Source organism: Cibotium barometz, chromosome 44 (assembly GCF_041138505.1).
Source record: "Cibotium barometz isolate CiBa-2024 chromosome 44, ASM4113850v1, whole genome shotgun sequence".
Taxonomy (NCBI): Eukaryota; Viridiplantae; Streptophyta; class Polypodiopsida; order Cyatheales; family Cibotiaceae; genus Cibotium; species Cibotium barometz.
The window spans coordinates 11039487-11060667 of record NC_141089.1 but is presented as its reverse complement, the minus strand read 5'-3'; the positions used below and the strand labels follow the sequence as shown (position 1 = coordinate 11060667).

The window sequence follows — 21181 nt, the reverse complement described above, 5'->3', positions numbered from 1 at the left end:
AGTACAGGTAACAAGTGCAACTTGCTATAAATGATCTCAAATGGAGCTTTAGCTGTAGAAGTGTGTACTGTGTGATTGTAAGTATATTCTACTAATGGTAGGTATCTCTCCCATTGTACTTTGGCTTCGTATCAATAGCACTTCAACATATCCAAGATGGGGAGATTTGCTATCTTGTCCATTTGCCTGGGGATAATAAGAATAAGAAAAAGTTAGCTTCGTACCCATGTTATCATAGACAACCCTCCAGAGAAGACTGGTAGTTCTCGGATCTCTGTCTCCCACAATGGATTGTTGCAATCCATGATGCTTAAAAGATTTGCTGGATAAAAAATTAGCCATATGCTCTGCCTTGATAGTTTTCTTCATTGGAATAAAATGGGCCTGCTTGTTGAACCTGCCAATGATTGTCCATATCCCATCGTTTCCATTGGTTGATTTTGGCAAATAAAAAATGAAATCCATAGCAATACTCTTCCAAGGTTGGTTGGGAATTGGTAGTGGTTGCAGAAGTGCAGCTGGTTTCAGTCGATCAAACTTGACCCTTTGATAGATCAAGCATTCCCTAATATTCTGCTCAAGATCTCCTCTCATACTTTGCCAAAAGAAATACATCTCCAAGGCCTGAGTTGTGGTTAAAATACCACGATGAGCCATGTAAGGAGGAGCATGACATTCCTCCATCACTTTAGACCTGAAATCCTTTGTCACACATAACTTGTCCTGCATTAACAGAAATCCATCCTTGATGGCATAAGAAATCACTATTTCACCATGCTGCAATTTGTCCCACACGAGCTGAAAATCTTCATCAAAAGCATACATATCCCTCATAACAGTGAAATCTGTACGATAGATTATGGAGACAACATGTATCCGGGGTCTTCTTGACAAAGCATTAGCTGCCTTGTTTTCTTTTCGAGGTGTGTGCATAATCTGAAAATGAAATTGTACCAAATAGTTGACCCATCTAAGATGCTTTTCAGAGATCTTAGACTTAGATAGAAAATACCTGAGGCTTGGATGGTTTATTTTGATGATGATGATAAACTCACCACCCAAGAGGCAATGCTTCCAAATCTTCAAAGCATGGATGATAGCCATTAATTCCTTTTCATAGGTGATGGCATTCTTTTCCGAATTTTGTAATCTTCTGCTTTCATAAGCAACTCTATGCCCTTCTTGGTTTAAGACTACACCAATACACTCTCTTGAAGCATCACATTCTACAATAAACAACTTTGGCAAATGTGGAACAATCAATACTGGTGCTTTATTGACATAGAACTTCAAAGACTCAAAAGCTTCTTTCTCCATTTTGGCCCACCTAAACCCCATTGCTTTTTTTGTCAGATCATGCAATGGTCCAGCAACCATTGCAAACCACTTGAGGAACCTGTTGTAGTAAGAGCATAGTTCCAAAAAGCTTCTAACTTCATGCATACTGGCCAACTCTGGTCATTTTATAATAGCCTTAACCTTGTCTAGATCCATCTGAATCCCATCTTTGGACACTTTATGGCCCAAATAGTGAATTTCTGATAGGAAGAACTCACTCTTCTTGCCATTTGCATAAAGCTTGTGCTTTCTCAATTCTTGGAAAACAATATCCAAGTGCTTTTTATTCTCTTCGTCATTATTAGAGTGTACTAAAATATCATCAAAGAAAGTACCTGTGAATTTTCGATGGACTCTGAAGATTCTATCCATCGTCCTGTTAAATGTGGTAGGGGCAGTGATCTATGTCACTTCTCCTGAAATTCTGGGATTTCATGAATGTATCAAATTTATGATACCATTCCCTTGGTGCCTGTTTGAGCCCATAAAGACTCTTTTTCAGCTTGCATACAAGCTTCTCCTTTCCACTCACTGCATAACCCTCTGGCTGTTGCATATATATCTCCTCATGGAGATCACCGTGAAGAAAAGCAGTCTTCACATCCATCTGAATCAAGTCCAGATCATCATGTGCAACCAAAGCTAACACAGCTCTAAGTGTGGTCATTTTGACCACTGGAGAGAAGATCTCATCAAAGTCCACACCATATTCTTGCTTGAAGCCCTTAGCCACTAACCTGGCTTTGTATCTTGGCTTTGCATCAGGTGCAACTTTGAGCCTGTAAACCGATTTGCAAGGCAAAACCTTCTTGCCTGCAAGCAAATGCACCAACTTCCATGTTCCATTTTTGTGCAGAGAATCCATCTCTGACTTCATAGCACGCTCCCAAAGAGCCTTGTCTGCGCTCTGTAAAGCCTCCTTATAACATGAGGGCTCCCCACAGTCAGTGAGCATCAAGTAGTCAACCCCTGGAACAAACCTGTCAGGGGCTCTGGAGGGTCTTGTGGACCTCCGTACCCAATGACCATCATTTGCAGGTTGCTGTCCAGCCTGCATATCACCTATTGGTGGCTCTTGTTCCATGCCATAAGGCTGAAATATCATGCCCGGTATTTCCTCTAACTGTGGTATATCCATAGGGATATCTTCTGCCATCTCTGGCTGTCCATTTGAACCATTTTCAGCACCATTTAAGGGCTGGTTTTGTTGCTGTAATGGCTGATTTACAGCCCTTGGTTGTTGTCCATGATGTCCATCATCATCAAAGATGACTCTGCCAGGCTCCTGTTGCCTTGCAGGCTCCTTATACATGCATGTTTCATCAAAAATGACATCATTGCTGTGTATAATCTTTCTATTCACGGGATCCCAAAGTCTGTACCCCATTTCACCTCTGTCACCATATCCTAGGAATATGCATTTGTGAGACTTAGGATCAAGTTTGGTGCGCATTTCCCTGTGTATGTGCACGTACGCAACGCTACCAAACACTCTCAAGTGCTTGTATGACGGAGGCTTCCCTGTCCATACTTCCTCTGGCACTTTCCCACCAAGCCTCGTGTTAGGTGACCTGTTTATAAGATGAACGGCTGCCATAACAGCTTTAGCCCAAAAACCATGAGGTAATGCAGCATGTGACAACATAGAACGGACCTTCTCCTGAATGGTCCTGTTCATCCTCTCTGCTGTCCCGTTTTGTGGAGGATCATAAGGAGTAGAGAGCTCCCTCTTGATGCCTTTAGCATCACAAAAGTCCTGAAACTGTGTGGACATATACTCTCCACCATTGTCGGAACGCAAAGCCTTCAGTGTTTTGCCAGTTTGATTCTCAACATGAGCAACAAACTTCTCAAACACTGAGAATGTATCACTCTTCAAACGAAGAGGATAAACCCACACCTTGCGTGTGGCATCATCAATAAAGGACACAAAGTATTTTGCCCCTCCCAAAGAAAGCTGAGGCATCTCACATACATCTGTATGCACAAGCTCTAACTGAGCATCTTTCTGTCCAAGAGCTTTCTTGTGGGGGCACTGGAATTGCCTGCCATATATACAATGCTCACAAAACTGAAAACTTGAAAACTTTAGAGAAGGCAAGTAACCCAAACGAGACAATTGCTCCATTCCTTTGACACTCATGTGTCCCAATCGGCTATGCCACATAGAGATTTCCGGCAGCTCGGTTGCATTTACATTAGCATGGTGACAAACACCTGCATGCATGAAGTAAAGAGTGTCCACCTTAGAGCCTCTGGCAACAACCAGTGAGCCCTTACTAATCTTCCACTTTCCACGACCAAATGTGGTAACATAATCAGCATCATCAAGCTGTCCAGTAGAAAGCAGGTTCTTCTTGATCTCAGGCACATGCCTGACATCATGGAGCATAAGCTGTGAGCCATCTGAAAACACAAGCCTCACATCACCTCTGCCAAGAATCTTGCATGCATGGTTATCACCCAAATAAACTACTCCTTCATTGCCAGCAGTATACCTGACAAACAAGTCTCTGCAACCTGTGACAGGAAAGGAGGCACCTGAATCAATGATCCATGAGTGCATACCATGACCATCTCCTGTAACAAGTGAATGGGCATCAAGTGAAGACGTGAATAGGACCTCATCCTCACTGTCACCTGCATGTGACACATTGATTTCTTCAATCTTGACTCCACTTTTGCCCTTTGGCTTTACATCTTTGGCTTCATCTTTGTCTTTGTCTTTGCCTTTTCCCTTTTCCTTTTGATCATTTTTCCATTTGTAGCATTGCTTTTTGATGTGTCCCTTCTTTCCACAATAATGGCATTCCAAGTCCTTTTTGGAGCGGGACTTGCTCCTTCCCTGTTCTTGGCTTTTACCCCTTTGCTGGGATCTCCCACGTGCATTCATTGCATTGGACTTTCCAACAGAGTTGTTTTTCCTGTTCATCTCTTCTTGAAGAAGAGCACCCTCAACATCTGCATATGACAGCATAGCATTTGAATTGCTAGTGGCTGTCCTGAATGTGTCCCAACTCTCTGGCAAAGTGCATAAGAGAAAAGTGGCTTTGAACTCATTGTCCATTGCCAACTTTTGGCTGACAATACCATTAAACTCATTTAGACAGGCTGCCATAGACGCCCCTTCCTTCATCTGAAGACCTATGAGTTTCTTCAACCAATACACTTTGCTTGAGGCACTTTGCTGGGCATACAAGTCCTGCAATCTCTGCCACATTCCCCAAGCTGTCTTCTCTGCTGAAAAGTAAAGAGTCTGACACAGACAACATGATAGTAGATCTTGCCAGCTCATCCATATCTTCCCACGCTTCAGCAGTAAGAGAAGCGGGCATTACACCCCTTTCTTTGATAGGCTTGTGCTGCTTCTTCTGGAGCAACACATTGTAGCACTGGGTTTGCCAAATATCATAGTTATGTGAGCCTTCAAGCTTCTTGATGTGAAGCAATGAAGAGCTCTCACCTGTGGTTGCCATAGCAATATGCAACCTGTCACTGCCTGACTCCCTGCAAAATGTGCAAACACTGCACCAAAAGCACACAAAGTGCTCACAGTTGTTCTCCCAAGCTTTATCTCCCACTGCGGAAGCACAAATGTAACTCTACTCCCACTGTATGTGATGAAATCACCAAAATCTGGTTGCTTCAGATTTAGGACAACACCGTAAATGTGCTCTGTTCCCCTTCCAAAGTACTGTACAGCAGTACTAAGTGCTCACCAATGATGTACCAAACCTGTACCGGCAAGTACAGCAGCTGAAATTGAACCTTTTACTCACTCAAATCAATGTGCAGCCATGCCAAAACTTGTACAAAGCTGTACCAAATCTGTACCAGCAGGTACAATAGCATTAAATGCTCTCCTGGCTCTCCAAATGAGTGAAAATCAGACTTTTACAGTCCCGAACACTGTACAACAGTCCCGAACAGAAATTGGGCAAAAGCCCCTTGACTGCAAGCTGATTTCTGAGGATTCAAGGCATAAAAGTCTTGCCTGCTGCTTTGCCAAGCTTAACAAGCATACGATCTTGAAATGCCCCTTGATTTATGATCAATTTCTGATCATACATAGTACATTAATGCACATGAAGGCATCCAGAGTCTTCACAGTGCTTCTCCCTGGCCACATATACATCCAGTACATAAAAGCCCCTTGATTTAAAGGCACATTGAGCGCTTGACAGGCATCAACACGTTGCCCAAAGCATCAAATGCAAGTGCCTGCATGCAAATCAATCCAATCGGCACAAAAGCCCCTTGATTTGCACTGCAATTTGCTGCAATTTTGCCCGAATGTGCGATTTCTCACATCATGCAGCATGTATGAATGCCCAATTGCACAAATACATCAAAAGTCCCAAATTTTGACATCCAATTTCCTGCAAATTGATCCTGATTGTGACCAATGTCACCCAATTTTGCCAATTTTGCTCAAAAATTGAGCAATTTGGCACCTGTACCTGCTCAATTGATGATTGTACCTGCTCAATTGCAAATCCCAAAAGAAATTGAAGCAAATACCTCGTAATTTCTGATTACAGGGTCCCAATCAATGGCTAGATCAACTATTACAAGGCATACCAAGTACACCATCACAATGGCTCAGATCAACTCTCCTATTACAGGGTCCCAATCAATGGCTAGATCAACTCTCCTATTACAAGGCATACCAAGTACACCATCACAATGGCTCAGATTCCCATGACAAAATTCTCATGATCTACGTACTCCCCTATCTCAATCCTAAGTTTGTCAAGGATTGGGGTGATCTGAGATTGGTGTATCTTGAGCTGCTTTTAATATATGATTAATGCATAGACCCCCTGATTTATACATGAGCGTACCCCAGGCGTGAATTGATGATGAGACAATGTTCATTGCGTCATGGCAATCTTAAGAGCCTCCTAGAGTACATGTCAAGAGTGGTGTTCCAAAATGAAACAACGTTGGATGTAATCCATGGATAAACTTCCTCATCTCCATATTTGAGGGAATTTCATTGAGATGTGAATTTGAGAGAGGTTGCAACAAACTTATTGATATAAGTTTCAACATTCTCACCTTGCTTTTACTTCAATTCATCCCATTCCTACTGCACAGCAGCTTCAAAGGATGAAGGTAAAAACTTCTTATTGAATATCTCCTTGAGGTCCCTCCATGTCTTCGGTTCTTTCTCTTCATGGATAATCTTGAGCCACCAATTCAAGGTAGCATCCTTCAAGTGCATTCTCACCATCTTGATCTTGGACTTTTCTGAATAATCTTCACCACCAAAAGCAGCATCGAATTGCCTAATAAAAGAAATAGTCTTTTTTGAATCTCTTACCATAAAAAGCATCAAACTTGACGCACTTTTCTCCGGGCTTGAACTCCCGCTTGGCAGCTACTTGTGAAGTTACTTCATAAACCACCACTCCTTTCTCCATAAGAGCCTTAGGCGAATCAGCCACCATGGACATTTGTGGTTCTTTGGCTTTCTCCTTGTCCTTGTGAGGATTTTCGGGACAAGATGAGGTGGCGTGGGTATGGTGGGACTTCGAGGTTATAGCTTGACTACCTCCTCTAATGATGGTGGGTGAAGTAAACTTCATGGTCTTTGACTTTTCTGAAGTAGAGACTCGTTTCATGTTGAGGTAGGCTTTCGCTGTAGCAACACCATTAGTCGTAGCAACCTTCTCAGTAAGAAAGTCTTCAAAGACTTTCGCTTCAGCTCTAGCTTTAGCTCCTCTCCATTAAAGCTTGAATCTTTGGATCTGCTTCAAGCTCTTTGTACCTTTGAATATTCTCATAGTCTCTTTCACACCGTCAAAGAACGTTGAGAACCTCCAGATTGTTGATAAATACTCTTCTCTCCTTCTCCTGACATGGTGAATGTAATATGTGGGTTGGCCAAAAATTCTATCACCTCGGGGAAGTTCTCACAAGAGAAGACTTAGCTCTGATACCATGTAACGCAGGGCCCGTGAAAGTGACAAAATTGAAGAACTACTTGTAGCAAACCCACTCAATCACAACAATCACGAATAATGAAAGAAAGTAGGATTTAGGGAAAAGAGAAACGAGACCTTACTGAGAGGGGAACATGCCCCTTCCCCCCTCTGCAGGAATTTATTGAATCAAACCACGGGCACAAAGTGCCTTTATCTTTACAATAGATGAGAAATGCATTATCCAAATGAAGAGGGAGTGCTCCGATTTATAGGTTTGAGGCTTCAATGCTCTAGAATGGAAAGAGTGAGCTCCTAATGACAAGTTGCTACTTTAATTGACAAGTGTTGAGCTAAATTGACAAGTGTAGGGACACTTGTCTCATTCTAGATGCCGCATGTCCTATTCTAGATGCCACATGTCTTAATTTAAGAATCTTCCATAACACTTCTATGCTAAAAATATCCCAACTCATAAGGAATTTGACAAAGGTTCTTTAGTAACCCTTGATCCTAAATGTAAAAGGGTATTAGTTGGGTACAAAGATAGAGTTGAGAGAGAAAGAAAGAAAGAAAGAAAGTTGTATTAACGTCTTCAAAAGGCCAAAATGACCTATGAGACCAAAAGGTTACATCATATCCATGAGGTACATCATCCTGGGTACAAAATAGTAATAAAGAAAGATAACAAAAATCTAGAACTTTAAAATCTGATCTGAGAGAGAGAGAGAGAGAGAGAGAGAGAGAGAGAGAGAGATTTTGCAATGCAGGTTTACACACTAATTACAATCTAATGGAAGAGCTACGTGGTTGTCGGCGGGCAGTGTCAAAGGCTTTGCCTGGTGCTCCACATGTGAGTGTAAATAATAACAATCATTTTTTGGGACAATATCAACATACGAAATTTTAATAGGTTTCTTAGATTCTCTGGATGATTAAGTTTTCCTCTAATATGTTTTCAGGAAGTATTGTTGGTACTTGATGGAACCACAGGACTGAATATGCTTCCTCAAGCAAGACAATTTAATGAGGTATAATAATATTTTGTGCCATGACCAAACATATTCCTCAAAAAAATGGTAGAAAATAGCTGGTTGGGTTTTCTTCAATAGATGCAAAGCAGTCGCTTCTATGTGGCTTTTCTCGATGGGATATATATAAAACAATATATTATAGACATCCCATCGCAAAACAAACCAAGAATACATCAAATATCATATTTTCACAGCCTTCTTCGTTGGATTCTTCTTGCTACCTCGCTCTTTACTGAAATTATAAAACCGTTGTTGCCGCTGTAACTTCTTCCTTGCTCACAATACCATTATCAAAGTGCAACATCTTAAAACCATTATCATCCAATAACTTTGCTGGAACAGTTTATCAAGAATAAGACCTGTTAAAGCTGTAGAGTAAGATAAGTAGGTGAAAGCTCCCCACCTTTAGGGTGATAAGAAGGTGCCGTTGAAGCCTCATCCCCTGGCCCCTAAGATGGCTCCGTTGCTACCCCATCATGCAGTGTGGCACTGAAACATGTTTCAGTAACTCATGACATGTTTTGGCGCCTTGCCTGAAACTTTTGAAATGTTTATGTTCTCAAGTTGGACAGAGTACAAGTTAAGTGGTGAACCTTCTTACAGGCATTGTGTGATTGGGTTCTGAAATTAATCTAAATACTATTACTCGGGTTTTATAATGTAGACTACCATATCACCTCTCTAAATCTTTTTTTAATAAAAATTGCTCACCCATGTAACAGGCCCTTTCTGTTTCTTCTGTTTTTCCTGTTTCAAAAACCATTTCTATTAAAAAATGAAACATTTTTTTGCCACCTTCATCCCATGTGAAGATGGGTGAGAAGGCGGCCCATCCGTACCCATATAGGAGTTGCTAGGCAAAGTTCTGGGGTGGAATTCAAGTGCTCCACAACCTTAGCCTTATAAAGCAGTAAAGAACCTATGGAAACAACTTCCACAATCATGCAGTCCCACTGTCCACCATGTCCCCACCACCTGTAGAAGCCACAGAGCAAAGGGCCATTGAGTAGGGAGTGTGCGATGAGATACGAGCGAGGACCCAAGATACTGCATAGAGATGCCGCGTGGGATCCACTGAAAGCTCTCAACTAGACACCAAGCCGGAGTGGGGGGAGGGACCCACCCAAAAGCTACAAGACTGCCAGTAGATCTTAGCACTTGAGGTAAGGCAGAACACCTCAATTGCTGCTGCAAACCGCCAGAGATTCCCCTCATTGCTTGAGACGAAAGTCGTGTCGACAAACTCTGAATCCAAGAGCTTCTCCAAGGTCTTAATGGCAATCGAAGGCTCTGGAGACCTGTATTCTCTTCTCCAAGAAAGTTGCTTATGGCCTTTGCCACAAACAATTAGAGAAAGGGGCTTAGGGGGTAGCCCTAGTGCACTGATCTAGAGATGGGAAAGCACTCTCCCATAGCGTCCTGAATAAGCACCTGAAGGAGTATAGAGTGGAGACCCTTCGCACCCATGCTGCCGAAAATCCTATTAGGAGCATGCTGCCCTCCAGGGCTGAAATTTGAATTCCTACCCTAACCTTCAATTTGAAGGCCATAAATTAGCTTGACCTTCAAACTTTAACGAAATATGTATGTTTGTGTAAAATTCAGATTTTTTTTTTCAAATTAGTGGTTTTCCTTTTCAACCTTATTTTTTAAGAGGCCTTCACTAGAAGGCTTGAAGGGCTTTAATGCCCTATGAAGGCTTTCAGCACTGGTGCCCTCTGCCATTTGAATGAATGCGAAGAACACACAGAAATCATTTTTTGAATTTCTACTCTTCAGCTCCTTTCTCTAATCAGCTCAGCTCTTCCAAGAGCCTTGAGCACCAAGCTGCACGAATCCTCTTCCTCCATTTCTATTTTATGTGGCTTCTTAAACTGACATCTTTTGGATTCTGGACACCTACTATGATAACCATCTGTTGGAGTCGCTGTCCTGAGTAATGCAAGCACTCTGGGCTCAAACTTAGCTGCAAACAGAAAATTTACATGTTAAAAATGGAGGGTGATCATTTAAAAGGGTGAAAATATGTTTTTCTGTGCTGGTTAACCCTTTTTCTGCTCATGCTCTCAGGTTGTTGGAGTAACTGGACTTGTACTTACCAAGCTTGATGGTACAGCAAGAGGTGGTTGTGTGGTACGCCCATTTATGCAAAGAGAGAGAGAGAGAGAGAGAGAGAGAGAGAGAGAGAGAGAGAGAGAAAGAAAGATTTTATTAACGTCTTCCAAAAGACCGAACTCGGCCTATGAGACAAATCGGTGTACCTGTATGGGGTATCCTCTGTCATCGCAACAAAATGAAAAAGTACTCAACTAAAAAGCTGAATTTGGGTGTGCAATAAGTATAGTGAGTGGGGGAGGGGATGGAGCTCTACTACTAGGAGAATGCAAAGCTATATGCATGGAGTATACAATCATGAAAGAAGAAGAAGAAGAAGAAGAAGAAGAAGAAGAAAAAGAAGAAGAAGAAGAAATATTAATGTCTTGCAAAAGACCCAACGGGTATATGAGACAAAAGGTGTACAATGTGTCCATGGAAAAAAAGACAACATAACAAAAAGAACTAACACTAATCCGTAGATATGTATGGATCATTATCATCATCCTCATCATGGAGGATCACTATCCTCATCATCTTGGATACAAAGTGGGTGTAGAGGATACAGGGGTGTGAGTGCAGAGAGGGAGCTATGCATTGATGTGTGGTAGGGGTCCATAAAGGATGTCCAGCATTGGCGAGGGGGTGAGGAGGGTCCCTAGATCTGCAGGGCCGAGGAGAAGTTGGGACGAGGTAGCAGCTACAGATTCTCGGTGGTGGGTGAGGATCTCATCGATCTGGGGCTGGTGAGCTTGGGGTGCTCCAGGTCCAAGAGAGTGAGGCCGTCTGGCTCTCTGAAGTGCAGTGGCATGAGGCAGGGTAACTCCAGTCAAGGGGCGAGATGGTGGTCCCCTTGTCGGTACGCGGTGGCCTCATCCGTCTGACTGTCCTTTTCCTGTGGGCAGAAAAAACTGGTGATGGTAGACTGAGATGGGGGCAGGGGTCGAGGATCTCTGTATAGTAACTCTCTGTGTCGTCGGATTTCCAACAGGAAGAGTTCGAGATAATGCTGATCCGGATACTCCATTATCCATAACATGAGATAATGGCCCAAACCCCTTCAAGCCTTGTTTCTTCCATTATAAGTGATGATGCCACTGATACGAGAGTTATGCCAGTTTGGTTTGCAATGACCCCAACTATTTGATCATAGTGAGGAGGCATTGAAGATAACAAGCTAAACATTGGCTCTTCTTCATCGATGGTAACTCCTGCTCCAGTGAGTTGATTAATCAAGCACTTGATGTTGCTCACATGTGGCAACTATATCATTCTTCTCCATTTCAAGCCAGTAAAGCTTTCTCCTGCCTTGCTATTGCATTTACCTAGCCAAAGATGCCCTTTAACCTCATTCAAGCCTCATTAGAAGACTTTGAGTTTGCCACTTGATGGATTTGGGAATGTGCCAAGCCATGTGTAAGGAATGATAAAGCCTTGCTATTTGTGGTTTCCCTCGTAGCAACCCCCTAAGGGTCCCTGTCACCACTGGGCTATCTCATTGTACCGTGATTTATTAGTGACATTTGCATTTTTATAGACCATTTGTGGTACATTGTACCATCAAATTTATCATTTTTATGGAAATATCCACCACTTAATGCCATAAAAAAAAATAGAAGCAAAATATGGAAAATCCTTTACATGACAAGATTTTACAAAGATCTTTTGATCACACACTGACTCAAACCTTTGCTCAAACTAAAAAGAACATTTACATGTCTGTCCCAAAGCATCTCGCGCCATAGAGATTCATATTGCATGAAAGAAACTTACTTAGACCCATTGCCCTCGCATAGTGGTAGTAGTAAGGTTTGGTTTTCTTCTTCTTGATGATCTTCTTCCTAAGCCTTTTTGGAATGTAAGGTTTTGCCGGGATATATAAGGTATTTGATGATTCTTGTGTGCTTGCCGAGTCAGGCATGATGCCTCATTTGCAACTCACTACCCAGCAAAACCTTAATTAGAGCACCCAAATAATGTCCACCAAAGACTTTTCAAGAAGATGGCCAAAGAGCAAGACAAGGTGCATGTAAACCTGATGGCAGAAGATGAAGGAGAACTCCATGAAGTAGAACCATCCTTAGGCTTCAGCAGTAGTCCTCAGCAGTAAAACATGTAGTCACTATCATGGATAATCTTTCTCCTAAAGAGGAAGATTATGGTTGGGCTTTCTAAAAGCCAATATGTGTGGGTCATGGGTTCTATACCCGGGAGGTCCCCCAAAATTGATTGTAGTAAATGTTGTGTTGATTGTGGTAGCCTTTCCTTCTATTTGTGTGTTCTATCTTTGTAATAACCTTTGAATCTTATATAAGGCTCCCTTTTTTTTTTTTGGTTGCATACCCATGTTTAGATCTAGGAGGGAGTTGTCTTGACAGACGGATGTAGGCTGTCATTTGTCGTCAAGCTCTTATACGAGGCTTGACATGAGGGTTCGGGTGCTGGTGTCATTGTGTCTCCACCGAGCACATGGTACAGCCTAGAGTCCAAACCATGATGACTAACGAAGGCTTTTTAGGCATCTCCACCTTCGCTCCAAAGGGGGGCTTTTCAGGATTCGGGGCTCATTGTGTGTGAACACCCTTTAAAGACGGGATAGGATAAGTGTGCCATATGTGTGTGTGTGTGTGTGTGATTTCTATGGGTCAAAAGATAAGGCTACTAGCCTACAAAAGCATGTACTTGTGAAGGGTTTCATTATCAATCAATAAACCATCATTGAGTGGTGGAATACTCTCTCTCTCTCTCTCTCTCTCTCTCTCAATATATCTTTCTTTCTTTCTTTCTCTTGAGCTTTGTCATCTCTCTCTCTCTCTCTCTCTCTCTCTCTCTCTCTCTCTATGCGCACACGATGGAAACCTTTAATCCACCATAGCTTCAACCTATCCTTTTACCTCGAATGCTATTAATCTTATAGGCCCATGTCTAACTCTGGCGTCCCATACCATGGAAGGCTGCCTGAAGGCCTTCGACACACCAACCTACCTACTCGCCATGTGCATGCATGATCTTGGAAAAGGTCTGGCTTAGGAACCCAACAATTTCTGAAAAGACTCTTTCTCCCAAGCTGGTCAAATATTTGGAAAAAGAAGCACTTCACTAAGATGAAGCTATCGGTCCCTTCAAGCTGAATTGACAGGGTAAGACCTTTGGGTGGCCAGCCCAATTTTGTCATAGACCTTCAGTCTGGCACTAGTAAATTAGGGTCCTTGCTAAGTGAGTGAGAAGAAAAGGGGGGAGAAGAAGGGGGGGAACTCAGTTCTGGTGAATTTGTCACAAAAATAGGGGATGCCTGAATATACTTTAAAATGATGTTTTTCAAAGTCTCAAAGGTATAGTTGAAAGTGTTAATGATGTTGCTTAATTTGCATTGCCTCTGGTAGTAGTAGAGATTTGATCCTGATTATCATTTTCAACATTTAAGCATGTATTTTTGTTAGATGTTGGGCTGTGTCCCTATGGTTTTGAAAGTTTCTATAATTTAGTGTCTACTCTTGCTAGATGCCAGGCAGTGTCCTGAATGCTATATGCGCTGTCGTCCCAATTGTCATTTTAATGACTTCACCTCTTTGGATCCTGCAGGTTAGTGTTGTAGATGAATTAAGGATACCTGTTAAATTTGTGGGTGTAGGAGAGGGGCTGGAAGATCTTCAGTCGTTTGATGCGGACGCATTTGTAAATGCTGTTTTCCCTTAATCTTAAATTGTAATCAGCCTTTTTAGATCAGTCCAAGCTTCGTTTTTTGTGTGTTTTTCTTCCATTATCTACCAGTAAAGAGCTGTCATGGAAATATATGTATTTCGAGGAATGTTTGTATTAAAAAAGAAGTGAGAACTAAAAGTTTCACACCAACAAGTAGGCACAGCTGGGGTAAGTACAAGAAGCTTGGGACTCCCACTTAGCTAGATGCGCATGCTGATTCAATTGAAAGCAGAAGTTGGCCTGAGCTCTATATCTGAGCATGCATTTTGCTGATACACAACGTCAATGGAGCATTTACCTTCTTTTGTAACCAGGTTCATGTAGAAAGCTAGACTGAGCTTAACAGAGTTGGTGTTAGGTTAAGTAGTTGCTCTGAGTTTGAAATCAGGGTAGGATCAGAATTCAATTTCAAAGAATAGTGTATGTGAACATTTGAGCAGGCTAGAGAGACTTTGCTAGGTTGAATAAGCAAGGTACAGACAATTTTGAGAAATGTATATGAGAAATGTCGTGCTTCAAATGTGTTGGATCCAATGTTCTAAAGATTTGAGACAATGCAATAAGTGAAGAAAAAGAAGTATATGCATATTTGCAAGCATAGTCTCCGCATAAGAACCTATAATACAATATTTCTTGGAACATATATCCCATGATCAGTTAATGTCTTCACATGATAATTTTTAGATCACATGCCCTTTGTCATTTATAAAATTCTCTTTCTTCCACATCTTCTTAGATTATTATGTTTTCATTACTACAAGCTGGAGAGTGCTTCCTTTTGAGTATGTTTCAAGGATTTGGAGATTCTAGCTCATAGATGTTTGCTTCATGTTGCCCCCGGAGTTATGATACACCCCACCTCCTTTGAGCATTGACCCCACCTGGGAGATTATCGCTAAGATCACGTCATAGTATATCTAGAAGACCAGATGCTCCAAGGCATTTGAGGGTATTCATATTCATGTTTATGACGCCGAGTGTATTTGCAGCAAATGAAGTGACATTGAGTGTACTCTTTTGGCCTCTTGGGCATGTATACATGGATCTTGTAGAGTTGTGCAAACAAAACACATCAATGGAACCATGGTCTCCTCCTGTCCTACAGTGCTTTTACCAATTGATTGATATCTCCTTACGTTTTGGTTTGAGATTTCTCTTTGTGTGATTTTATGTTACCTAATAGAAGTCCCCTTTTTTGAAGGTGGGTTCTCTCTCCTCTCTCGTTTGGTTGCAAGCATTCCAAAAAGAAAACTTGAGAAGTGTGCTTCATGTTGCTTGTCTTGGCATGTGTTCCCTAACTACTATTGAACATGTCCGCTTGGCATGCTCTCTTGAGGCTCCTTGCTTAGTACTAGAGTTGGAAAGACATTGTTTTTAATATATTATTGAGTAATCAAGCTTATAAGGACTAGCATTCATTAAGTGGTAACACTCATTTGTACAAGATTAGCTTATTGAATAGGGCCAGCCCTAATGGTTCAAAAAAAAAAAACCTATTTTTGTCAGCCATAATGGTAATATTTAAAAACAATGTGTACCATGGTTAATCTTTTTCTCTGTTATTGTATAGTTAAAAATCATCCAATTAATGATTAGTAAAGTTCATAGGGAAGTACATTGAGATGCGATAGTTTGAATCTTTCAAATACTTTTTGAAGGCAAGCTAAGTGCTCTTTTCAACTTGAAGCTAACATAAAGGTCGTCAATAGAAACTTTGAAGAATTTTTTAGAGACAAAAAACTTATACCCTGGGTACATTAGTCTATAAAAAGTAGTGAAAGTGTTCTCATGAGGATGAATAGCAGAACTTTGTCTTCAATTTACAATACATAATGTGTTGTCTTAGTCTACATGATGGGTCATCACTTGGTTTAGCTTCAGAATCCATTAAGAAGTAAACTTTATGTGAGTCTTTCTAACATGTGTTTAGTGTAAGATAACATTTAGTGGTCACGACGGATCGTGGCAACAATGACCTTGAGGTATACATGCTTTAACATTTGGATTCCTTGAGGACAACCATAATCAGTGAAACCCATTCTATATGTTTGATCTCATAAGCGAACTAAAAATTTATCAACTCTTGAAGCTCGTCTATGACTAATTATTCCCATAGGTTTCATTAGGTACAGAATTTGGTTGTATAGCCTTATATCATTCTTGATAGAGATTGTATATTTCACAACTTCTAGTAGTATTTTCTTAGTGCATGTGTAATGCTAGGCAATTAGATTCTTTGAGCAAGGCAATCAAGTCATTCTCTGCATTTTAAGGGAGATTTAGCAACGTATTAATGCTCTAATTCTTTTCTTGGTCTAGCTAGGTTTCTTTCCTTGATCTTGATGGGGTCAACATAAGATGTATATGACTCTCCACCAGCACTTTTTGAGCCTTTTCAAAGTGAATGAATCATGTGATTGAAGGTTGCCATTTCATCCACTTGTAAGATTTCTCCATAAATAATAATTTCCTTGCAAGAGAACTTATAGGAACCCTTTCTTTCAAAGATAAGTCAATCTTGCAATGTCCGTGGCCTATAGTCATGCATTAGCTTGATGAGAGACTAGAATCTACAATCATACGCAAAATTTTCATTGGCTTCTCCCATAAAAGGTAACCCGGTTGCCTTGACAAGAAATCTCTTAGGTTGTCACCCATCATCTCAAGAAAGAAGACATGTTGTCCCACATGAAACATATCCAAACCATCTGTTAAATCTTTACCTATGGCTTCAAGCATTGCTAGATTTGGTTTTTGAAATTCATGGGTTTTTAAAATGTGTATCATCTCTTCCAATTGGTCTACTTTTGGGTTGGGTTTTTGGTTCATGTTAGACTTAGGGTTCTAATTGAGGTTCCCTAGTTGATTTGGAAAAATGTTAGGATATTTGCTCCAGCAAAGATAGGGATTTGTATTTAACCACTTGTTCAAATATGTTTATTTAAGCACTAGTTCTATTTTTTTTGGACTCTTTGGACTAACCTTTTTGCATGTTTGACTTGAGATTTTTATAGCACATGGTCAAGGTACTCTCAAGCATTTGTATTTGATCCATCAAAGCCTTTCCTATGTTGAGCATAGCATTTGCTAAAACTTCCTCTACACATTCTTCTTGGTAGGATATATCATATCCTCTCTTGAAACCACTTTTAATAGTAAGAAACTTATCTCCTTGGACAATATGTTGGGCATTTTACCTTTGTACATTTTTAAAAGTCTTCTCTTTAGAAAAAGATTTTGAATTGTCTTCCCTTGGTCAATGGTCTCTTTAGATTTAGACACTTTGGATGTAGATGTAGAGGCTTGAACATCTAGTTTAGGGGATGACTTTTGGTCACATTTATTTGAAGTCAAGGCTTGATCTTTTTATTGCGACTTAGGAAAATTGTGATCAACTTGTGTAGGCAAAAGTTCATAAAAGGCCATAGCCTCCAACCTTAAATGTTTTAGTAGCAAGCATCCATGCACTTTATATTGTTGCACATGTTATCTTTAGTGGAGGAGTGCGTGGTAAAGAAAGATCATGAGGTCTTTATAAGCTTCTAGGTAATTGGTTTTGTAACCCTTGATTAGGATTAGGTACTTTTTCTTGTGTGGCTTGGTTGTTGATAGTACTAAGGGTCTGTATAAGCCTCCAAGCTTAGATGTTTGAGTAGCAGGCATTCATGCACTATGTATTGTTGCACATGTGGTATCTTTAGTGGAGGAGTAGCAACACTAGTGGTGATAAAGGAAGATCATGAGGTCTTTATAAGTGTCTAGGTAATTGGTTTTGTAACCCTTGATTAGGATTATGTACTTTTTCTTGTGTGGCTTGGGTGTTGATAGTACTAAGGGTTATCTTTGAGGAGGTGAGAACAGTTTTTGACACTACCCATGGTTCGACACTTGAAAGTTGTGATAATAGTACTAAGGGTTATCACTACCTATAGTGGGATGTATCATGATTTTTGTGATGTTGGAAATACACATAATATTGTTACTCTTTGAGGACATTTTGTGCTTGTATGATTTTGATGGCATCAAATATTGCACCATACCAAGTCATGTCTTGGATACAAATGTGGGTGTCCTTTTGTCGATCTCACGGTTGTCTACCTTAGCAATGTTGGTATGTTAAATAGCTAATTCATCCATCTATACTCATTTAGAGAACCTTATCTTTTGGGTTGATACACCTTAGAGGTGGATTCTTTAGAAGAGGTTTTTGAAGTTTGTAAGTGGGGTGTGTTTCAGAGTGAGTATCTAGTAGATTGTCCACTAGGTCAATTGCCTCTCTATTGCACTCATAAAACGAGGTATGCCTACATTGATAAAGACGGTCGATACAACTCACATGGTCGTCTTCTTTCCCATTTTCCTTGTTATCCTTCTACTTATTGTAGTGGAATGAAAGGATGGGATGCCCTATTTGATGTATTTTTGGGTTTGTAATCCTAGGAGGATTAGGTTACAGTTGTGGAAAATGCTGTTGGTGCGAATGAAATAAATTAAATGTGCAAACATTGTTGTGTTGCATTAGGTTTAGACACAATTGATTGAAGTCTCCAAATGCTTTCACTCCAATGGTTGTGGTGGTTATAGTGGAAGATAAGTAGGTTTCTTGAATTTTTTAACACCTTCATCTCACATTCGTGAGGGTCATAGGGGTGGTTTTTTAGTCCCCATAAGTGGTAAGCAAGGTTGTTGGAATCATGATGGCTTGAATGGAGTGATTAAGGGACATGACTCAAACATGATGACTAGCTAAACAAGAGATAAAGATTAATCATATAAGATTAAGCAAATGGCCAGCATAATGACAACATGAATATGGAAAGTGACAGTGTACTCTTCTATTAGATATGAGCCTTTCATATGCATGAGTATAAAATGATTAACAATTGGATTAAGTGTTAATCCTCTTCTAAAAGGTCTCCACTATCTACCATTAGGAAAATTCTAGACTCAAAAGAGGGCACATAGATTGAGTGACATGAAATCTACCAACGATATTCACCGGTGGTGGGACCTCTGTACAAACCCACCTAAAATGTGGAGAAACTCTTTTCATGAAATATTAAAAAAACTATCACCTTGTCTTAAAATATTTTAAACTGTTTTTTTGTCATCACCTAACACAATAAAAGAATGTTTTCCACATTCCTGTGTTAGACGTGGAGCACTAAAAAATTCTTTCCACCACCCCTAGAACTAATGATTTTGAATGCTTGGAATAGATAGATACCCAATCTCCTGGTTATTCTCTCAACTTGGTTCCACTTTTGAAACTCGAAACATCTTTGGCGCCCAAAAGGACACACCGTCCCTCATTTCTTCTTCCCTCCTTGATCCACAAAAGTGGTTAGCTCAGTCATCCACTTTCTGCTACTTCTTCTTTCTCATACGTCTGTTAATCTCTCATGGCAACCGAAAGTGGACTAAAACGAGCAAGGAGCAGTATCTCATCTGTGGTGTTGTATAACATAAAAGACGAGAACGAAGAATGGATTCCCCAAGTATACAGGAAGTACTCTTGGGTCACTATGTAGCCAGGAAAACGTGGCCACTACCGAGTGAAGGGAAAGGCATCTGAAGACTTGGCCAAACATTGGAAAGGAAGGATCCTTGACTTCAAGATGGCACTAAGAGGGAAAACTATCAAAGCAGTGTTGATCTAGCATGTATTCATGCAAAAAGAGATCAACGTGGGACCATTGGAAGGACCACATTGTAAGTGCTTGTGTTTTGTATTCCAATGTTGCAAATAAGGTGATTGATATACATTTTTGTGCCTTGCACAGATTTGTACCCATCCAATCTCCAGGAGTGGGAGCCTACACAATGCTTGACGGGATTCTTGAATGTCGTACATGGTGAGGTGGGGGAACTTCAATATAAAGGTTTTGCACCAAGTGATCTCGTAAGAAGTAGAACATATTTCTATGACTCATTTTATACCTTGCCCACTCAATCGAGTCGACATGGAAAGTTGGAACGTATTCCTTTGCCTGCACTTGATAGTCCTAAGTGGCCATTGCTTGATACAGAAGTGATAGAGTCATACAGGACCAAAATGTTTAATGATATTAAATGTGCTATGAAGCCTAGCATTGGTGCAAGAAATGTCCACTTAAGTTTGTTTGTTCCAATTGCATGCTTTGTTGATTTATTTTTTGATTGTAAACAATTGAGAAAAACTAGAACAACTTTTATGTGCAAAGATATAGATGAAGCTTGGCTTGATCATTTGTTTGACAAAGGTTGGAGAGTGAAATCATCAAAGGGAGATGATTTGATCGAATGTCGATTGAACACCTCCGACATTGCATTTCGGTCAGTGTTATAACATTCAAATGTCTGTTTGTGAAACAGTTACAAAGCTTATTTGATTATACTCGAGAAATTATCCTAATGATATTTTGGAATCAGATACTATATTGCTAGGCAACATCTCTGCATGTCATTTACTTATAGAAGGTGGTGATGGATCAACAACAACTGGGAAAGCATGGACCAAGATACAAGAGATGGGAGCCACTCTTGCTTGATAGATATAGTTATGATTCGACAAGGTCACCCATCATTGACATTGGAAGTGGAAGAGAATTGGACTCTCAAATATGTTAGGAAGAAATTAGAAGTAGCTATTTAGAATCCTCCAGATCAATTTTGCTTCAAGCTCGATGGTCGGAAGGTAAGTAGAAGAAGAGAGCATCAGATCATTTGTAAAGATGTTGCAGTCCCACATGAATTTGAGGCACTAGAAGATATATGATGTGACCATGTATATGTATACGGTGACAATGTATTTTTCATATGCAGTAAACTTATCTATTCAGAACATTGCTTTTGTAATGCTTTATTGTTTAAAACAATGTATTGAAGGTAAAAATTTTCCAATTGAATTTTTATGTACACAAAAAGGCCTAAAGTAAGAAAACAAGAAGTGAAGGAACACAGTAGCAAATTTGATCCTCTGATTTTCAAATTAAAAGTGCATTTACAATTGATGTTCTCTCTCCAATAACACTAAATATGTGTAAAAAAATATAAATGTATATGTGTAGTTGCATATTTACAAATAGCATGTTACAGAGTGGAGTA

At 40.3% G+C, this 21181-nt stretch overlaps 1 protein-coding gene across 2 annotated transcripts in view; it reads left to right on the top strand.

The window, feature by feature from the left end:
• CPFTSY (signal recognition particle receptor protein, chloroplast (FTSY)) overlaps positions 1-14588 on the top strand; it is a 64485-nt gene extending 49897 nt beyond the window's left edge. The window contains exons 8-11 of one of the 2 annotated variants that reach the window (XM_086782232.1): positions 8036-8118; positions 8228-8296; positions 10370-10432; positions 13976-14588. In XM_086782232.1, coding sequence (XP_086638358.1) covers positions 8036-8118; positions 8228-8296; positions 10370-10432; positions 13976-14089 — 329 coding nt within the window. In that variant the 3' untranslated portion in view covers positions 14090-14588. The remainder of the gene's footprint in view (positions 1-8035; positions 8119-8227; positions 8297-10369; positions 10433-13975) is intronic. The other variant, XM_086782233.1, reaches the window with a different exon arrangement.
• The last annotated feature ends 6593 nt before the right edge of the window (positions 14589-21181 follow it).